Source organism: Acinonyx jubatus, chromosome F2 (genome assembly GCF_027475565.1).
Source record: "Acinonyx jubatus isolate Ajub_Pintada_27869175 chromosome F2, VMU_Ajub_asm_v1.0, whole genome shotgun sequence".
Lineage (NCBI taxonomy): Eukaryota > Metazoa > Chordata > Mammalia > Carnivora > Felidae > Acinonyx > Acinonyx jubatus.
This window is the reverse complement of record NC_069394.1, coordinates 64895844-64915949: the sequence shown is the minus strand read 5'-3', so window position 1 is coordinate 64915949 and position 20106 is coordinate 64895844. Positions and strand designations below refer to the sequence as shown.

Genomic DNA, 20106 nt, shown 5'->3' with positions numbered 1-20106 from the left:
ACAAAATGGGGAAATTATTTAAAGTTACCTATGCACAGGTAAGAACTGATAGCCTTTAAGGGAAAAGCTTCCTTTCTGACCCTCGATGGTCTCTGGTCTGGTACCACCCAAAAGCAACAGATAAAAATGCTAAGCTTCATTGTATGGAAAAACCAATCAGGGATATCCAGGACTCTTCATGCAGTCTAAACAGAACATGTATGTGGCAGAGGTGGGATAGGTTTCTGCAAGCTCTGTGTAGGTGGAGCTCAGGAAAGTTTTGTAGGGGTGAGTTTAAGGAAAGATGTTCCGTCATCCAAGGAAATGGCGACCAGAAAGATCAGTGAGAAGGTGACTAGGAGTGTGGTGTCATGAGAGAAGCTCAACATTCAAGTCAACACCAGACTTTGGCTCCAGGATTAGGTATAACCTTGGAAAAGCAATGAACACTACTGAGCTAGGGTTTTCTGATCTGAAAATGGAGAGGACCTTTCCTAGTAGGTTATTAGGATAATAAATGCAAAGCACTGGCACAGTATCAGACAATATATGATAGCTGTCAATACTATTCTGGCTTTATTTTGTTACAGCAATACAGCATACCAGAAAGAAGCCAGAATGTGTTTTCCAGAGGAACTGAGAATTCTGACTCAACAGTTTTAGCTGGAAGTGAACTCACCTGGGTTTCTGAAAGGAAGACAGGGGCCTGTGTTCCCAAGGAACAGTGCTAATCAAAATGGTATTTTAACTTAGACTTAAAATATCAGTTTATGATTTTTCATTTGCTGTTCTGTATAAAATGGGGATAATGTAGCAAATCGGGTTCAAAAAATTTCTAAAAGGATCACATGCAAATATATATATTTTTTTTCGTTTATTTTTGGGACAGAGAGAGACAGAGCATGAACGGGGGAAGGGCAGAGAGAGAGGGAGACACAGAATCGGAAACAGGCTCCAGGCTGTGAGCCATCAGCCCAGAGCCCGACGCGGGGCTTGAACTCACGGACCGCGAGATCGTGACCTGGCTGAAGTTGGACGCTTAACCGACTGCGCCACCCAGGCGCCCCTAAAAATATTTTTTAAACAGTGATGTGCTACACAAATCTAAAGCCATATTATTATTGTTATAACTGTTCTTAATTATCTTTGTATTTTTCATAAGCATTTAACAAACAAGAGGCCTTTAATAATAATTACATAGATCCAGAAGACTCATTGGGTAATTTCTTTGACCATGATGGGCTATAATACACTTTTAAGTAAAAAATTAAATGGAAGTGGGGCGATTGGGTGGCTCAGTCAGTTAAGCATCCAACTTCAGCTCAGGTCATGATCTCACAGATTGTGGGATCGAGCCCTACGGCTCCACGTTGAGAGTGTGCAGCCTGCTTGGGATTCCTGCTCTCCCTCTCTCTCTGCCCCTCCCAAGTTTGTACTCTCTCTTTCTCAAAATAAATAAACATTAAAAGAAAAACTTAAATGGAAGAATGCATATAGCAACACTTAATTTATAAATCCTTTAAGGGAATGTTTATTTAAAATTAACTATTAAAAGCAAATGTCTCAGGGTGCCTGGTGGCTCAGTCGGTTAAGCGTCCGACTTTGGCTCAGGTTGTGATCTTGCAGTCCGTGGGTTCAAGCCCCACGTCAGGCTCTGTGCTGACAGCTCAGAGCCTGGAGCCTGTTTCAGATTCTGTGTCTCCCTCTCTCTGACCCTCCCCCATTCATGCTCTGTCTCCCTCTGTCTCAAAAATAAAGGTTAAAAAAAAGTAAAAAAAAAAAAATAAAAAAAATATAAGCAAATGTCTCTTTTTAACTTGTATGTTTTTTCTTGAGAGAGAGAGTGAGAGTGAGTGAGCGTGTGCACACGGGGAAGAGGGACAGAGGGAGAAAGAATCTTTGCAGGCTCCATGCTGAGCATGGACTGGGATGCAGGGCATGATCCCACAACCCTGGGATCCTGGCCTGAGCCAAAACCAAGAGTCAGACACTCAACTAACTGAGCCACCCAGGTGCCCCAGCTTGTACATTTTAGTAAGTATATTTTAAGGGGGAGATTAATAAGTTGATAGAATAAAAAAATGTATTATCTTACTGAATATAAGTGAAAGCACTGGTTTTTGAATTTTTTGGGTCATTGGCTCTTTTGAACATTCTCATGATCCCTAAAAAGCTTCTCCCCAGAAAACTAAATGTGCACAAAAACTAGGTCACAGTATTGGGAATTTAAAACTTCTCCTTTGTATCAGAGGAATCTTTTAATGTTAGGCATACTGCATTCTCAGTTTTTCTGATCAACCAATTAAAGATGATTTTTTGGTAATTCTGCATTTTTTAGAACAGCTGTGAACCAGACGTATGCCCACACCTCTCCTTTTAAAAAGGACTCTTTAATGGAAAAGGAGGAACTCCGATGAAAGAAATCTCTATGTATCGAAGTGGAGACATCTCTTAGATATTCCAAACATAACACGTTAGTCTCCAAATAAAATTTCATTTTTTGAGAAAACTATATGTAAATTTATATACTCTATATATAAATGTATAGAAAAGAGCTGGAAGGATATACACCACAATATTAAACCCTGGAGTTGCAGTGGAAGGGTGCAGTATAAAAAGGGCCTTGCATTTTTTTTACCCTATTTTCTTCTGTAATTTTTTTTTTTTTAACAATAACTGGGTATTTTTCTTTTTTTAATATTCAAAAAATAGTCCTTCACCAAATCAGTGCTGGATATGCACCTGTGCTGGACTGTCACACGCTTACATTGCTTGCAAGTTCGCTGAACCTAAGAAGACTGACTTGCTCTGGGGAAAAGGTGGAAGATGACCCTAAATTCTTGAAATCTGGTGGTGCTGCCATCGTTCATATGGTTCCTGGCAAGACTATGTGTGTCGAGAGCATACTCTGGGAGAGGAGACAGACAGCTGCTGTGGGTCATCATCAAAGCAGTGGACAAGAAGGCAGCTGGAGCTGGCAATGGGACCAAGTCTGCCCAGAAAGCTCAGCAGGCTACATGAGCATCATCCCCAATAACTCCACCCCTATCTTTTTTTTTTTTTAATGTTTATTTTTGAGATACAGAGACAGACAGAGCGTGAACAGGGGAGGGGCAGAGAGAGAGGGAGACACAGAATCCTAAGCAGGCTCCAGGCTCTGAGCTGTCAGCACAGAGCCCAATGTGGGGCTTGAACCCACGAACTGTAAGATTATGACCTGAGCCGAAGTCAATGCTCAACCAACTGAGCCATCCAGGCACCCCAATGCCACCCCAGTCTTATTCAGTGGTGGAAGAACGTCTCAGAAATGTTTGTGTCAATTGGCCTTTTAAGTTTAACAGTAAAAGACTGGTTAATGGTAACAATGCATCGTAAAACCTTCAGAATGTTTTGTGGACCATTTGTGTGTGTGTGTGAGTGTGTGTGTGGCAGTTTTAAGTTATTAGTTTTAAAATCACTACTTTTTAATGGAACAAACAGCTTGGCCAAAAATATGTCACAGAATTTTGAGACCCATTAAGAACAAATTTAATGAGAAAAACAAAAATAAATACAAAGTAGTCCTTCAGTGCACAGCAAGATCTACTCAGCTGAGAATGGCATTAGAAAATACCATAATTTCTTAGCAAACTATGAGTCGCAGAGAGAAGAGAAAGAAAAGGAAATCAGGGTGCAAGAAGCAGTAGATCTCAGAAGGGGTGGCAGCAGCAGCTCTGGAAGGAGCCACAGAGAGGGTGAGACGGTCCTGAGGGGCCCCGCTGGCTCGCCCCAGGGAGCCCTGCAGCAGCCCAGGCACTGAGCACTCACCTGGCACATGCCGTTCCAACAGCTGTCTGTGCAGTGAATGCCCTGACCTAATTCTCATCACAAGACCACTCTAACACGAGGTCAGGTAACTTGCTGAGGCCACAGAGCCAGTCACTGCACAGTCAGGATTTTATTTTGGGGCTGACTCTAAAGCCCACACTGCAAATTACTATACTATACAGCAGAGGCAGAAAAACCAAAAGGACACAAAACAAGCAAGGAGTGGGCCAATTTTGAGAAAAACAGGAAACAGAGTAAGCTCATTCTGGGCTTAAAACAGGACTTCGTAAGTGGAGTCTGTGATGAACAGACCAGTCCTGCAGATCAGGATCATGAAGCAGCGTGCCCCCAAGTTTCCAGATGTGACAGCTCTCTCGAGACAAACTCACAGTAGTACTTTACTATGAAATCTAAGTTTTAGTCATTGACTATTAGTTAAGAAATTTAAAAGTTGTGGGGGACAAATCAACCAATGGACACTAATATGCTCCTGCTGGTGTCCTGGGTTTAAAACTGAATAAGCCCGTGGGCGCCTGGCTGGTTCAGTTGGTTGAGCAGCCAACTTTGGCTCAGGTCATGATCTCCTGGTTCACGAGTTCAAGCCCTGTGTTGGGCTCTATGCTGACAGCTCAGAGCCTGGAGCCTGCTTCAGATTCTGCCCCTCCCCCATCTGTGCTCTATTTCTCAAAAATAAATACAAAAACATTAAAAAAAAAAAAAAAACCTGAATAAGGCCAGATTAGAGAATAGCACTGTTTCAATGGTAATTTCCTGATTTTGTTAACTGCACTGTGGTTATGTAAGATTTTTTTTTCTTCTTGCAAAGGAAAAACAGAGTAAGGAACTTAGGGATAAAAGGACATCTTATTTTCAAAGAACTCAGAAAGTCTTGGGGGTGGGGTTGATGAGTGAGAGGAAAAAGGAAGGAGGGAGGGAGGGAGGGAGGAAATGATAAAGCAAATACAGTGAAATGATAACATCTGGAGAAACTTGGGTGTCAGGTTAGTTTTGTGTCAACTGTCTAGGCTAGAGTATCCAGTGATTAATACAAATGTTGCTGTAAAGGTACTATGTGAATGTGGTGAACATCTACAGCCAGTTGACTTAAGTAAAGGAGATGATCCTCAATAATGGGGCAGAGCCTCACGTGATCAGCTGAAAGGCCGTCAGGTTTCCCTGAAGCAGCAGCTCCCGCCCAGGGCTTTCCAGTCTGCCCTACAGATTTCAAATTATTGGCCCTAACAATTGCATAGCCAATCCTGTGAAATTTAAATAAAAAAATATAGATATGTATGTGCGTATATCATACACGAACAAATATATATGTACAGACAGAAACAGGTATTTCCTGCTGGTTCCACTTCACTGGCACAACACTGATGGATACAGATTTTGGTACCATGAAGTGGGGGTGGAAGTGATTTTGGAACTGGGTAATGGTAGAAGCTAGAAGAGTTTTGAGGCATATGACAGAAAAAGCCTACAATGCCTCAAAGAGACTGTTAGTAGCAATATGGACATTAAACGCAATTCTGGTGAGGATGGAGAACGAGGTAAAATGCATGTCAGAGAAATCTTCTGTCATCCTAAAGAATACATATAATGGTCATGAATAGAATGCTGACAGAAATATGAATGTTAAAAGTTCTTCTAATAAGATCTCAGAAGGAAACTGGGACTATGTTACTGGATAATGGAAGAAAGGCAACAGTAAAATCTTAGTGTGTGAGCCTAACTCCGTCCGGAAACATGCTTATAATCCAAAGCACTCGGGGCGCCTGGGTGGCTCAGTCGGTTAAGTGGCCGACTTCGGCTCAGGCCATGATCTTGCAGTCTGTAAGTTCGAGCTCTGCGTCGGGCTCTGGGCTGACCGCTCAGAGCCTGGAGCCTGTTTCAGATTCTGTGTCTCCCTCTCTCTGACCCTCCCCTGTTCATGCTCTGTCTCTCCCTGTCTCAAAAATAAATAAATGTTTTAAAAAAAAATTAAAACAACAACAACAACAACAAAGCACTCGTGTATCAAAAGTGAGTTTCAAGAACCACTGGCTCAGCCGTGATCATGTGATATATGGTGTCATGTACTACTCATTTATCAAGTTAAAATTTATTAGAAATGTTTGCCTGTCTTGTGGACAGTCGCAGAACAAGTTACTTGTAATCCAAGGTTTTCTGTACGTGTTATAAACTGGCAGAAAACTTAGCTAAATTGTGTTGTACTACTGGGTGGAAAGCAGAACTTGTAAGTGATAAACTTGCATATTTAGCTGAGGATATTTTCAAGCAAAAGGTTGAAGATACGGCCTGGTTTCTCCTTGGTGTTTACAGAAAAATGAGAGAATACACAGATACATTGAGGAAGAAATTACTAACTAAAAAGGAACTAGCACTTGATAATTTGGCAGGATCTTGGCCTATCCAGACTGCAAAGGATGCTAAAAGTGGAAAACTCACTGTTATGAAAGCATTTCTTGGGATAGCAAGACAACTTTTTGTTGAAAGACATTAGGTATGTGGATCCAATGGATCCAATCAAACATCTCAGCAGAAGCCAAGGAGAGAGAGGAAGTTATCCACAAAGGATCCATGAATAAACCTCTTGACACACACAAGAGACCCACAGGGATTTTAAGAATGATTTACCGGTAGAAACACAGCCAGCCTAGACTGAGAAGGACAGACTTGGGACAAAATGAAGGAAGGTTATCAGCCCTCTGGGATTCTACAGGCAGGAAATGGGCTGATGGAGCTGCACGGCTGCAAACATGTGCTAACCTGTAAGAAGTAATGATTTAGAGAGCAGACCTGCAGGATCACAGGGAGGAGCCATGGGCCCAGAGGGCAGAGCATCAAGACACAGAGAATTATCCTCAGGCCTTGAAACTTAATGGAATTTACCCTGTTGGGTTTTCAACTTGCTTATTAGGGCCAGCTACCCTTTTATTCCTGCCAATTTCTCCCTTTTGGGATGACAGTGTTTATCCTATGCTTGTCCCACCACCTGTAATTTGTTTACAGGTCCACAGATGGGGAGGGATGATGCCCCAGAAGAGACCACGTACCTAATCTAGATGGCTGTGATGATGAGATTTGGGACTTTTGATACGATGCTTAGAACAGATTTTGGACTTACTGATGCCAGAATGAGTTGAAACTTTGGGGAATATTGGGAGGGGGTGAACATACTTGGCCTGAAAGATGAACATTAGTTTCTGGGTGCCAGAGGGCAAACTGCAACAGGTTGAACAAACAGTGGCTCTAAAAAGGTACATCTAAGTTGTTACCTCTGGTACTTATGAAGGTTACTTAGAAACAGGGTCTTTAAAGACGGAATTAAGTTAAAAGAGTTTGACATGAGACGGCTTATATCTTATCTTACAGACATAAGAAGGCTACTGTCCTTACAAGAGAAAAACGCAGACAGGATACATACAGGTTTGACATCATACAGCCATCTGAAGATGGGGGCAGAGACTGGAGTGATGTGTGTACAAGTCAATGCATGCTAAGGGTTGACAACAGCCACCAGAAGCTGGAAAAGGCAAAGGATTCTCCCTTAAAGCCTCTGGAGGGAACGTGGCCTTACTGATGCCTTAATTTGGGGCCTTTGGCCTCCTGAACTGTGAGACAACAAATTTCTGTTGCTTTTAGCCACCAAGGTTGTGGTAATTTCTTGTGGCAGACCTAGGAAACAAATATATTGGGTGAATCATATATTAGAATTCTTTGTACTGTTTTTATAATATTTCTTTTAGGTCACACTGTATCCAAACTAAAAGTTTAAAAGAAATATCCAATAATGTCTTTAGCTTGGCATGGAAATCCTTTTACATAACCTCATACCTGCCTCTTAAAACTCTGGACATTATATTACTCTATGTCTCAGACCACGTGTATTATAAAATAATTTAAAATACCTCCTTCATGGCACTTACAGAAATAAATTTTAGCCACCTGGGAAATTCACCACCTAAGAATTTAACCTAAGAATTCTCTGCACAGTACATTTATGCCATCTTTTTATTTTTATTTTTTTTAATTAAAAAAAAGTTTTTTTAATATTTATTTTAGAGAGAGAGCATACGAGAGGGGGAGGACCAGAGAGAGAGTGAGACAAAGAATCCAAAGCAGGCTCTAGGCTCTGAGCTGTCAGCATAGAGCCCAACATGGGGCTCGAACCCACAAACTGTGAGATCATGACCTGAGCCAAAGTCAATGCTTAACCGACTGAGTCACCCACGTGCCCCTATGCTATACCTGGACTCATATAAAAGAATTTGGCCCATCAGAAAATTACTTCTCAACAACAATTTTAAATATGCCTTATTTATGAAAACTTACCAGCTGCTTTTCACTCACAGGAGACAGAGGTGGGGGAGCAGTTTCTCCAGAAGAGGGACGCCAGGTCAAGAGCCTTTAAAATACCAAAATCACACCAGCCATTGAAAGTGTGAAACAGGACACATCCAACATGTTTTCAAACAGGCAGAAAAAAAGTCACAAAAATATGCCAAAAACAATATAATCCTTCTTTGATTACTGCTAAAAGCAATTTACTAAAAAAAAAATCTAGTGATAAGTTTAAAATATGTACCTACAGGAAACAATTAACTAGCATAATTAAAAGGGTACTCTGGTCATCATTTTAAAAAAACAAACCCAAAAACTACTTCTGAAAAGTTTCAAAAACTTTATACTAAGTATTAATGCCATTAAATATTCTCTATAAACTGAGACTGAGAAAAGTTTGAGACTTTTAAGAAATTCATAGAACTCTTTAGATTCTATTCTTTTAAAGTTTATTTATTTGAAAGACAGAGAGCAAGCACGTGCATACTCGACAGCCAGTGGGGGAGGGGCACAGAGAGAGAAAGAGAATCCCCAGCAGGCTCCATGTTGTCAGCACAGAGGCTGGCGCAGTACTCAAACTCATGAATTGTGAGATCATGACCTGAGCCGAGATCAAGAGTTGGACGCTTAACTGACTGCGCCACTCAGGCGCCCTGATTCTATTTTTTTTTTTTAAATGTATAAGAATAAGTGAAATAAAATTTGGCCCCAAAGGGGAAATGACTTGCCACCCCTGGATTGGGTACTTGGAATAGAAAGATGATTAAGGCCCAAGTTCTTGCTTGTGAGAAGCAGGAGCTCCTGGGAATTGGGTAGATAGGGGCTAGAGACATCATTTCAGTTCCATATAGAAAGAACTCTGGCACAGTTTCTATGAAGAAATGCTTATTAGATGATCTTTAAGATCACATACCTTAACTTGAATGTGTAGTTCAATAAACTAAAACAGAAGCAGTTCTTTTTTTTTTTTTTAAAGTATTTTTCTTAATTTTTTTTTAACATTTATTTATTTTTGAGAGACAGAGCATGAACAGGGGAGGGGCAGAGAGGAGGGAGAAACAGAATCTGAAACAGGCTCCAGGCTCTGAGGGGTCAGCACAGAGCCCGATGTGGGGCTCGAACTCACGGACCGTGAGATCATGACCTGAGCCGAAGTCGGACACTTAACTGACCGAGCCACCCAGGCGCCCCAAAACAGAAGCAGTTCTTAAAAACAAAAAAAGAAAGTTCAGCCTGACTGGTTTTTGTGACGACTTCAAAGGGAAAATGGCTAGGCAAGAATTCATACCATCTTTTGACATAAGGGCCACAGATAAACTCACAAAAATGGGTCACCTGTCAGGTAGGTTGCTCCAACAAAATGTGTACCAAAAAAATAAGAAAATCTGACCAACAGTTGTCCCTTCAGTGTATGACCACCTACAGACTGCTTTCCTAGAGGTGTGTCCCTTTTGTTTAACTTCTGATGTCCTATTTATTAGGATACTTAGAAGGGGATCATGTCAGCGCAAATATACTTAACTCATGTCAAGAAAAAGTTTATGATGTTTAAAAATGTGAATCATAGTTTTCATGTAAGTTTTATACACATACATATACATATACATGTGCCTACTTAATAAGATGTTTTAAGTACGCTTTAAATCATCTTATTCAGCAGATTTAAAAGTAGTAGATTTGTGCAGGTCAGAGAGCCCCAGAAGCTGAGCTGGTAAGTAAATTCAATTATGTTGTACAAATAATCCAGGTGCTATTTATTAGTCATTTAGTGACACTATGTCTTAGTCTCTCCACTGATAAAAACTCCTTCACTACAATTCCAAACTAATCCATCATAAGATGACAATTAACTGTAAAATATATTTGCAAATTAATTTTCCTTAGATTATTAAATCTACAGTAACTGAAATATATGTTGAGTTTTTCACCCCCAATCCAAAACCACTGCTTGTTTTAATCTGGATAATTAAAACCTTGTACAAGTAGAATCACTTCAGTGTGACCAATAACCACATGACCAATCAGACTCAAGGGTCTGGTTTATAAATAATCTAATTCAAGTATTTGTATTTGTTATGGCTTATAGGAGTCTGATTTGCAATAAATGCAAATTCATGGAACACTGAGGTATTTTTAAAAGGATTTCTGTTGTAAGAAATCACTAGTTACTATGAAACTTTTTAGGTCGATCATTCAATATACAAATATAAAGTTGTAAAAAATCTTCTTACGCATGTGGGATTGTGGTTTTGAAGATATCCAGTGTGCAGTTACAAGTTTTATCCCAGATTTCTAGGGTAAACTTCTCACCATTCAGAATAACAACATTCTCTAAGCAGTTTGTACCAGATCGTGCTAACTGCTCATTGTCTAGAAAAGAAAAGAGCAATTCATTTATGTATTGCCAGGGCCATATTTAACACTTTGTGTCACTATTTGCTATAGACCTACCTTGCTGCACACACCAGTAGAGCTGGGCAAAAATATCATCCAAAAGTACATCACTGAGTACTTCTAAATACTGGGTGAACACATCACAAATTGCATAAAGTGCATGATTACAAGTTGTAGTCATCCATTCAGCTTTCTAGGGGGAAAAGTTGTTAAAAGAAGGTCAGACCATTCATCAACCACCAGAATTCAAGAAAAAAATTTTGCATATTTAAAAGCTAAGTCTGTTCACGTTCCTTTCAGAGCACTAACTTCCCTCTAGAATATTCCATTCACTTCAACTCAGTACGAGATCTATTTTTCTCCACTGTTCCATAACCATCTATATATAAAATACTTTAACTATTTTTTCATTATTTTTGATTATAAAAAATTACCACTGAATTGTCTTGCTATTAACATTATGACTTCTCAAAACAATATGCATGAATAACAACAGCTGTCCTTGCTCTAGAATATGACAGAATATAAAAAAGAAATAAACAAGAAGAAAATGATAAGAATTTATCCAAATGGGTTTAGCATAAATTTAAAATAAAACTTTTGTGAAGTATGGTTCTTGAAAATACCGTAAATGGTGAATAAGGCCATACAAAGTAAAGAATTTATTTTTCTCAAGTATATAAAGACTAATCTGGACTGATATTTTCATATACAGTTTTGTGACAGTGCATATACATCTGTCTACTTAATAAGACTTTTTAAGTAAGAGTCTACCTGTAGATTTAAAAAACACAGATCTAAAGTAAAACTTTGTACAGGCCAGAGAGCCCCCAAAGTTTGCATTTAATATAGCTGTATGAGACAAAATAAGAAAACTTGAGGCTCTCTCTTCCCTACACTTACTGAAATGCATACTATAATTGGTTTGTAGTAAAATACATTGAAATAAAATAAGACATCACTATGTATTCTTTATTCACTTCAGAATAAGAGGTCACTATGAATACTAAAAGAAAACTACTGGTATTTGTAGTTGTGGCAATATTAAAATGAAAAAAAGAAACCAGGGGCATCTGGGTGGCTCAGTTGGTTAAACGTCCGACTTCAGCTCAGGTCATGAACTCGCATTTTGTGAGTTTGAGGCCCGTGTTGGGCTATATGCTGATAGCCCAGAGCCTGGAGCCTGCTTCGGATTCTGTGTGTCCCTCTCTCTCTCTGCCCCCCGACCCCTGCTCGTACTCTCTCTCTCAGAAATAAGATTTTTTTAAAAAATGTTTTTTAAAAGAAAAAAGAAACCAGAAGTCACTGAAAACAACCAATTCATTAACTCAGTTCTATCCCTAAATACTGTTCTTTATTTATAAAGACATACCTTTTATTATAATGAAAAATTCTCTAGTTTTTTTTCTTTTCCATGTCCTTAATTTGAAATAGTAAACTGTATTAGGGAAAGTATTAAGAACCTTTTAACTTGACTGTGTTAAATAAAATTTCATTTTCTCTTACCTCTGTCTGCTGTTCTGGTAATTTCATGTTGTCAAAGATTCTGAAAACAATTCTAAATAAATCCTGCCACCAGTGTTTTTCGTAAGTGTGGCCATAAGTTTTCATTATTTCGAACATTACTGTTAAACCCCTAAAATGATAAAACACAAGTAGAAAAACTGGAATACAAAAAAGCATGCTGCATCAGAATCCCCTCTTAAAATAGTTTTCAGAGTTCATAAAGCTAGTGAAAAAGTTTAGAAATAGTTTTAAACTAACACGTGATATTCAATTTTAAGAAATTTCAGCTATAGGGGTGCCTGGGTGGCTCAGTTGGTTAGGCGACTGACTCCGGCTCAGGTTATGATGTCACAGTACGTGAGTTCGAGCCCCGCGTCGGGCTCTGTGCTAACAGCTCAGGGCCTGGAGCCTACTTCAGATTCTGTGTCTCCCACTCTCTCTAACCCTCTCCTGTTCATGCTCATGTGTCTCTAACCCTCCCCTGCTCATGTGTCTCTTGGTCTCTCAATAATAAATAAACGTTTAAAAAAAAAAAGAAATTTCAGCTATAAACTAGGTTTCTTTAGGATGCATTTTGTAGGGAAAAACTCCAAAAGCCTTGACCTTAAAATGTTTTATTTCATCTTTCCTTCACTCCCACCCTACCCTTCCCACATTTAAAAGTTGTAAAAGGTAATAAAGATTGCAAAAGATCATCATAAAATGAAGTTCTGGAAAATTTATAGGACTTTTTAGCTAACACTGTAATTGTTCATATAGCATCTGTAAACAAAAGGAATTATAAAACTGATTGACTATGACATTCATGTGAGTGGTTTGCTGCCCACCGTATTCTAGGCACAGAGCAATGCCTGTCACCCATGAGGCACACAGTAAGTATCTATTGAATAAACTGCTTAGTATCACATTCACTATCTTTTGCTTAAGTGTTAAAACTAAAACTCAACATTGTCTTCCTGATTCTTTATTATCTTCCTCTAAATAATAGTGCCTTCAGGTAACCATTAAAAAGCTTGATCTTTTCTCTATATGTTATTTTCTTCCAACAAAATATAGGTATCCCTCCATTTAGAAAAGGCTTATATTTTAAAAAGTCTGATGATAAGCCATTACAAAATTTTCTCTAAAATGTCTGATGATAAGCCATAATGAAATTTTCTCTGAAAGACTCCATAAGGACTGGTTCACAGTCCAGCTCATTTACTGCTGTGCTACCTCCAGGCCTTGTACAAGTCTGGCACATAACAGGCTCTAAATAAATATTTGTTAAATAAACATGTAAAGTAACATAGTAGTAGTTTGGGCCTACAGTAAGTTCACAGCACTTTATCTGACCCATAAGATATCTAATGTATATAACGAAAAGTAAGGAAACCGTAGTAAACCAATTCCTACAGAAGAAACACCCTCTCTTCTGTGGGAGAAGCCTATCAAAACTCCTTGTTTCCCTACAACAGAACAAGGCTCCTTTTTCCTCCATCTCCTGAGCTTGAAATCCATTTCTTCCCACTCTAAGTAACTGGATGCCAACTCCCACAGCTAGGGGAAGAGGAATCCTGTTTCTTCCAGGCCCCGAAAGCAAACACAAATCCACAGAGGCTTCCAAGGATTTTTCACTGTTCAAGAAGTCTTTTTGAAAGCAATACTTAAGTTGCTGATATAGGGAAAAATAGTGTTTGAGACCCTAGGTTAATGAACCAATCCTAAACCCATAGAATTTTGAGGCAATCAAATAAAAACATATGTGAAAGTACTGTGTAATTAATCTGTTACACAAATCATGGCATTACATTTTAGTGAGACAGAGAGTGTGCATGAGTGGGGAAGAGGGGCAGAGGGAGAGACAAAGAATCTTTAGCAGGCTCCACTCTCAGTGTGGAGCTGACGTGGTGTTTGATTTCACAACCATGAGATCATGACCTGAGCCAAAATCAAGAGTTGGGCCTTTAACTGACTGAGCCACCCACGTTCCTCCATGGTACTACATTTTTAAATGTAGTCTACGTATCAGCCCTTACAAATCCTGGAATGAAATAAGAAAAAGCCATTACTGAACAAAGTTTACTCATATTTTTCCTCTCCTTTACTAGCTAGAATATATATTTTCTCTTCTCTTTAACAACTAAAACTCATCCATTATCTGAACATATGATATGGCAAGAAGGAAAGCAGGATGATCCCAGACAAGGACAGGCTCAAAAGCTAAGAAAGCAGGTAGGTCCTTTGTCAAATAAATTTCTACAAACAAACAAGGGCAGTGAGGGGGTACTGAGTTTATAAGACTTGTCCATCATGATATGTTGGTTGCTCCACTGAGGTGGCTGGACAACAGAAATTGTAAATCTTAATAATTTAGATTAATATGAATCAGGGGTTATCTTGAAGTTTATCAAGCTCCTAACAGGTCCACTGCCAAATAATCCTCAATGTCTAAATGCAAAATAAAATGCTGTATAAGTTCTTATGATTACTAAATTCTCTGACAAATTCCCAAGGTTTGAGTCTTACTTTGGATTACTTAACCTAATTTTATAAAAATCTCTTTTTATAACAAATAAAAATGAAGTTTCTTAGGATATGTATCACACTTAACCTTAGATGGGGATGAGGCTGGTTGTGGCATAAAGTGAGGAAGGAGAAATTCATTCCTTCATTATAGTTCTATCATTGATATGTTATAAGTTTGTATGTACTACCGGTATAGTTTAAAAATCCAATGAAGTTAATTGCCGAAATGACTAATGATTCTCCCTAAAAAGAAGATGGGATACATAAAAGAAGGAATTTATTTAAACACAAAACTGAACTCATGATGCCTCAAGCACTTGTTGACAGAACAGATATACAACTGGCAATTTCAATTTGGCAGTCAAAAAGGTAGTTATGATAAAAATTTTACTATGGGATTGACAGAAGCTGTAACATGAGAAGTACATACTGAATGCTTATCCAGTTTCATTACATCCATTATCGTTTCTTTGCAAATGGACTATACATTCATATAGATCTTTTAATGAGAATGTATTTTTGAAAGATCTCACTTCTTTTTAATAGACCTACATTATTCAAAACTGTTACTGACCAGTCTTCAAAGAGAAATGGTTCTTTATCTAAAATCCACCAAGCATGTGCATTTGGAGATTCTTCTAGCATTCATCAGGAAATAAAATAAATTTTGCCACTAACTTCAATTTCTAATTGGAAACAAACATATGAAAAGATAGAATGTGTGAACAAATGAACACAGAAGCTAAAACTCAAAGTAGGATGCTATAAGAAAATGTTAAGGAAAAGTAATGTACTTCCATTTTTACTGTTGCTCCATTTAACATATTTTAAAATCTGTCTAATAATTGCTATATCGATAAAACACCTGACTTACGACGAACTTAGGGCCTTTAACTATCGAACTTGTGTTCACATGAGAAAAGTTAATTTAAGTCAAAATGAGCCTTTCAAAATTGTAGTTACAAACACTGATTGTTACCTGGTTCTTACATCTAATTTGCATCTGTTGATGATACAGGATAACTCAAAGAGAATTGGGAACCATCCTCTCACCCACACCCTGTCTTCAGGCGCCACATTCATATCATCGCTTGTGTATTCCTTGAAAGCCTTCAAGAAGAAAGGTAGATATACTTAAGGCAAAATATAACACCTGTACAATATTTCACCAAACAAAATTTTTAAATGTTTTTACAAATTCAAAGTCAGCACTTTGATAAATAACAATTTATAAAAAGATGGAGATTACAACTGCTTAAAAAGAGCACTGGACTAGAATCCAAAAGTTGGTTTCAGCTTCAACTCTGACACCAGCTTTTCTGCTTTTTACGCCAGGTTAAATCAGGTTTCCATTTTTATCATTTCATGGTTATGACACCATGCAGCCACACTAACCACCCCTGGGAAGTGTGAAGGTCAAATGAGTTGATGTATGTAAAAAGTACTAAGCACCCCATAGGTCCAAGTTGGTGTGCAGTAAAATCTTTCTGTAATGCACCACTTTTCTTGATGACAGTTACAGAGACAGATTCAGATACGCAAGATAAGGCTGGCAGCCAATTTGACCTTTTACTTCACTGTTTAAGCCTACAATCACCCAGACAGTCAACCTCAGTACTGCACAGCACAACATGTAGGGAACAGTATACAGAAATGGCTAAAAACATAGGCTTGGTTCAAACCCTATGTCTCCTTTACTAGCCCTGCAACCATGGAGACATTTTTTTAACTTCTCTGTGCCTCAGATGCCTTATCTGTATGGGGATATAAACACTACCTATCCCATAAAGTGTAGAAGACTAAACAAGTTAATACATGTGAAATACTCAGAAAAACACCTGACACCTTTAAAAAATAATAGCTATCATTTCTAAACACTTCAGTCAGAATCAAGCTTAGATAATTTTGGGGTTTACTGAAAAATAAATGCTTCATATACCCTGGATTCCCAAATAAACTTCTATCTCAGACTGGAAATAAATACTCAGCATAATTTTGTTTACTAAATGACGCTATACCTGAGGTCTATCAGACACATATTTTGCACAATGGCGAATAAGTCGAATTGCTTCCATACTTGTGTCTGGGAAAGCTGCATTGCACGCAAATTCAGACAAACACTTCACTGCATCCTGGAAAGAATCAATGGTCGCTGGAAAGTGTTTTTCAAACACAAGAGCTAAAAGGGTGGAAAATATATCAAGATAATTATAATTTTTCAATTATTCTTACCTGCAACAAAAAACATCAACCCCTAGATGTAAGAGCATACTTAACGGTTAAGGGTTTCGATGTCTAACAGACATGGCGTCATGTCTGTCATCACCGCTTACTTGACTGCTTTGAGTAGTAGGGGACAGGGACACAGGTCTGTGTTCTGTTTACACTATAAACCCAGCACCTAATGCAGTGACAGTACACAGTAGGTACTGAATCAGCAGATCTTGAATTACATTTAACCCATCTGTATTTCAGTTTCTTAATCTATAGAAAATGATAATGGTCATCATTATCTTTCAACCAGCCTTAACTTACATCCTAAGTATTTCATTCTCCTTTACAGTCAAAGGAGGCTGTGTAACATAGTGGTCAAAAACCTTTCCCTGGCTTTGAATCCCAACTCCATCATTCACCCTAACCTCACTGGGGCCGAGTTTCCTGATCTATTAAAAAGGGGATAATGAAAATACTTATCTCATAGAGCTGTTGTGAAGACTGAAGGAAACACATTCAGAGTACGTATTGTGTTTGCCATACAGTAAACGTTCAATAAATGTTAACTATAATAATGTAATAACAGTATTACAGTCATTATTTACTCTGTTTCTACAGGCAAAACTTAGTAAACTTAAAGCCATAACAGGTCCATAATCTTACACTTGTATTATCTCTGGAACACATTTTTTTGTTTTGTTTTGTTTTTAACTTGAACACAGCCAGAAGAATACTCACTGACAATGTGCCCTGTTGTTTGGAATGCAAGTTCCACTATGCTTTCATCTTGATCAGATGCAGCTAGATGAAACACAGAGAAAATGTTCTTCCATCCGGACCGAATGTTAGCAGCTTGAGAATTAACCATCTGTGCTATACAACGTACAACCATATCTCGAATTGTTGGGGACCTAAAATATTAATATAATTGCGTGGATATACACACAGATAAAACCCATCAGTTTTTTTTCCTTTCTTCTGTTTCTCCCCCTTCTGTGGAAAATAATAAAGTATTTTTACGATATTAAGCAATTCAACAAATGTAATACCTGTTTCGTTTCATTATATGTTCAAAAGGTCTTAAGAAATCCTTCTGGAATCTGAAATTAGCAAGCTCCCCTTTCTCTAAGAACTTCATTGACAATTGCCTCAAGGAGTCTACTGCAAAAATAGCTACATCTTCATTAGGATTACAGCCAACCTGTAATGGCAACAGAAATATAGGGTGCTAATGTCAGCAGTGAAAATCCATCTCTTCATTTTTCTTTTAGAAAAAGTATAGAACTCATAGCATAGACAGGTAAATCCTAAAATTCTCCACAAAGACACTAGGTGTACTGATAATATTTCTCAACAAGAAAAATACACTTCAACTAAATTCTTAAAACTTAAGGTAATCACTTCTAAAAAGAAAAACAGGATTCAAACGGTTTTCTATTTTCAATTACAAAAATGTAATTTAGAAAAGCTAGAATAGGAAAAAGCCTCAATTACATTATAAGGAATTTCAAAACACAAAAAATATTACAAATGTAAGCGTATCTTCTAATTATTCAAATACCTTATTAAAATGATCACCAATAACTTCCCAAATTCGAGACCACTGCAGTCTTATTCTTCCCATGTTGTAGTATGATATTTCTACTATTTTTTGTAGACTAAACATTCTTGGGTGTGTAGTGGAAAGTAATTCATCCATAGACACAGCACAGAGCCAACGGACAAAATCCACTATAATATAAACAGATATACATTTTTTCAGCTTTCAAGTTTTTTTAGCCAAAAAACCAATTTGTAAGTGAAATAAATGTATATACTTACCAATAGCATTTCCATCTAGCCTTGTTGACCCTGTAAATATTCTAAAGAAAGAAAACCATAATTCAAAAATTTATAAAGTCCGACTTCTGCTACATCAATTCAGAAGTAAGTAGCCTGAGGTATTAGCTACTTTAAATCTGTTTTAAGGGAACAAAAACATCAGGTAGTCAAATGAATATTTTATCATATAGTTTAATAACAAGTATAGTTTGGATGTTCCTCCGTCCCTCCTTCGTATTCAGTAATATGAGTAAGAATATATCGTTGTAATTTTACTAGTAAATTTACAAACACTAGATGGGTATCTCATGAAACTCTAAGAATAAAAAAATATCAATTTGTAAAACGAATTAAACATTGGCACACTACAAAACAGAAGGTTTTTCATTTTTCCTGATTATCTACTAGCATTAAACACATTCTTAAAATGGAAATTTTGACTTTTTTACAAGTATCATATGTTTGGTTAGAAAACTCATTTATGTTAAATTATAAGCAATTTAAGAGAAGCTTGTAAAATAGTCTCCAATCGTTTAACCAAGAAGTGGCTAAATAACTTTTCTTAGAAAATTCAAATATTTAGAGTTAAGATATGCTGTCCAGCTTTGCCCAGCTTTCTTCACTCGGCAATTTTTGTTTCAAAGTTTCATAGAAGATTTCAGCATAAATCTACTATATTAGCCCTCTTTTAAAAGTCTGCATTTTTACCCATCCTCTGGGTTTGTAACCGAGGGTTCGATGTGACTTCCAGGATGAACTGATATTCAATTTAAATTGTGTACATAGGCTTTGCATGACAAAATCGAAACCTTAAAGGCGGGAGCAGGTCAAATATTAAACTTAGAAATAAAAGTAATCATAGTGACAGTAATGGCTACCGACAATTACAAGGTGGGTACTATTCTAAGTGTTTTATATGTATCTACTCATTTAATAATCACAAATACTCTGTGAAGTGGGTATTTGTAGACTTTCAATTTTATCAACATAGAAACTGACACATAAAGGTATTTTAATAACTTCCTCAATGTCACAGAACTTGTAAGTGCTACAGCCAAGATTCAAACCGAGATGGGCACACTCCAGAATCCACTCTCTTAACTACTTTGCTGTATTACCTCACACTTAATCTGAGCAAAACATGAACATTTAAAATATATTGTTTTTTTCCTATTATGTCCACTATATCCATGTTCTGAATATATAATGGTTTTTTAACCTTAGTGCCCTTGAATGTCTTTCCACGTGTTCTGGCAATGAGTAACAAAAACACGACAGGAAAAACAGCCTAAAAACTGACAAGATGATAACTCAGAAACTGATCTGCTACAGGGATATTTTAAAACTTCCTCTACTGCTCTTGTCAGAACAAAACAATACTTCAAAGATCTGGCTGAGAACACAATCTGGGGGAAAAAATAGAATAGTAAGTCCCCATTTAATCCAGTGGATAGACTGAATTCAGAAACTAAAAATATACAAAGCCTACAAAGTTCTCACATGAACAAAAATGAAAACTGCTAGAGTGCA

At 37.7% G+C, this 20106-nt stretch overlaps 1 protein-coding gene across 3 annotated transcripts in view; it reads right to left on the bottom strand.

Annotated features, from left to right (window-relative positions):
• The window catches only part of ARFGEF1 (ADP ribosylation factor guanine nucleotide exchange factor 1), a 148644-nt gene that overhangs the window by 11632 nt on the left and 116906 nt on the right, over positions 1–20106 (bottom strand). For 2 of the 3 annotated variants that reach the window (XM_027042773.2, XM_027042775.2), the window contains 10 exons: positions 18577–18617; positions 18317–18486; positions 17805–17956; positions 17494–17666; positions 16560–16720; positions 15521–15651; positions 12034–12163; positions 10585–10720; positions 10365–10503; positions 8125–8197 (listed from right to left, as the gene is read on the bottom strand). In XM_027042773.2, the coding sequence (XP_026898574.1) occupies positions 8125–8197; positions 10365–10503; positions 10585–10720; positions 12034–12163; positions 15521–15651; positions 16560–16720; positions 17494–17666; positions 17805–17956; positions 18317–18486; positions 18577–18617 (1306 nt within the window). Of the gene's footprint in view, positions 1–8124; positions 8198–10364; positions 10504–10584; positions 10721–12033; positions 12164–15127; positions 15228–15520; positions 15652–16559; positions 16721–17493; positions 17667–17804; positions 17957–18316; positions 18487–18576; positions 18618–20106 lie in introns of those variants that run through there. The other variant, XM_053208616.1, reaches the window with a different exon arrangement.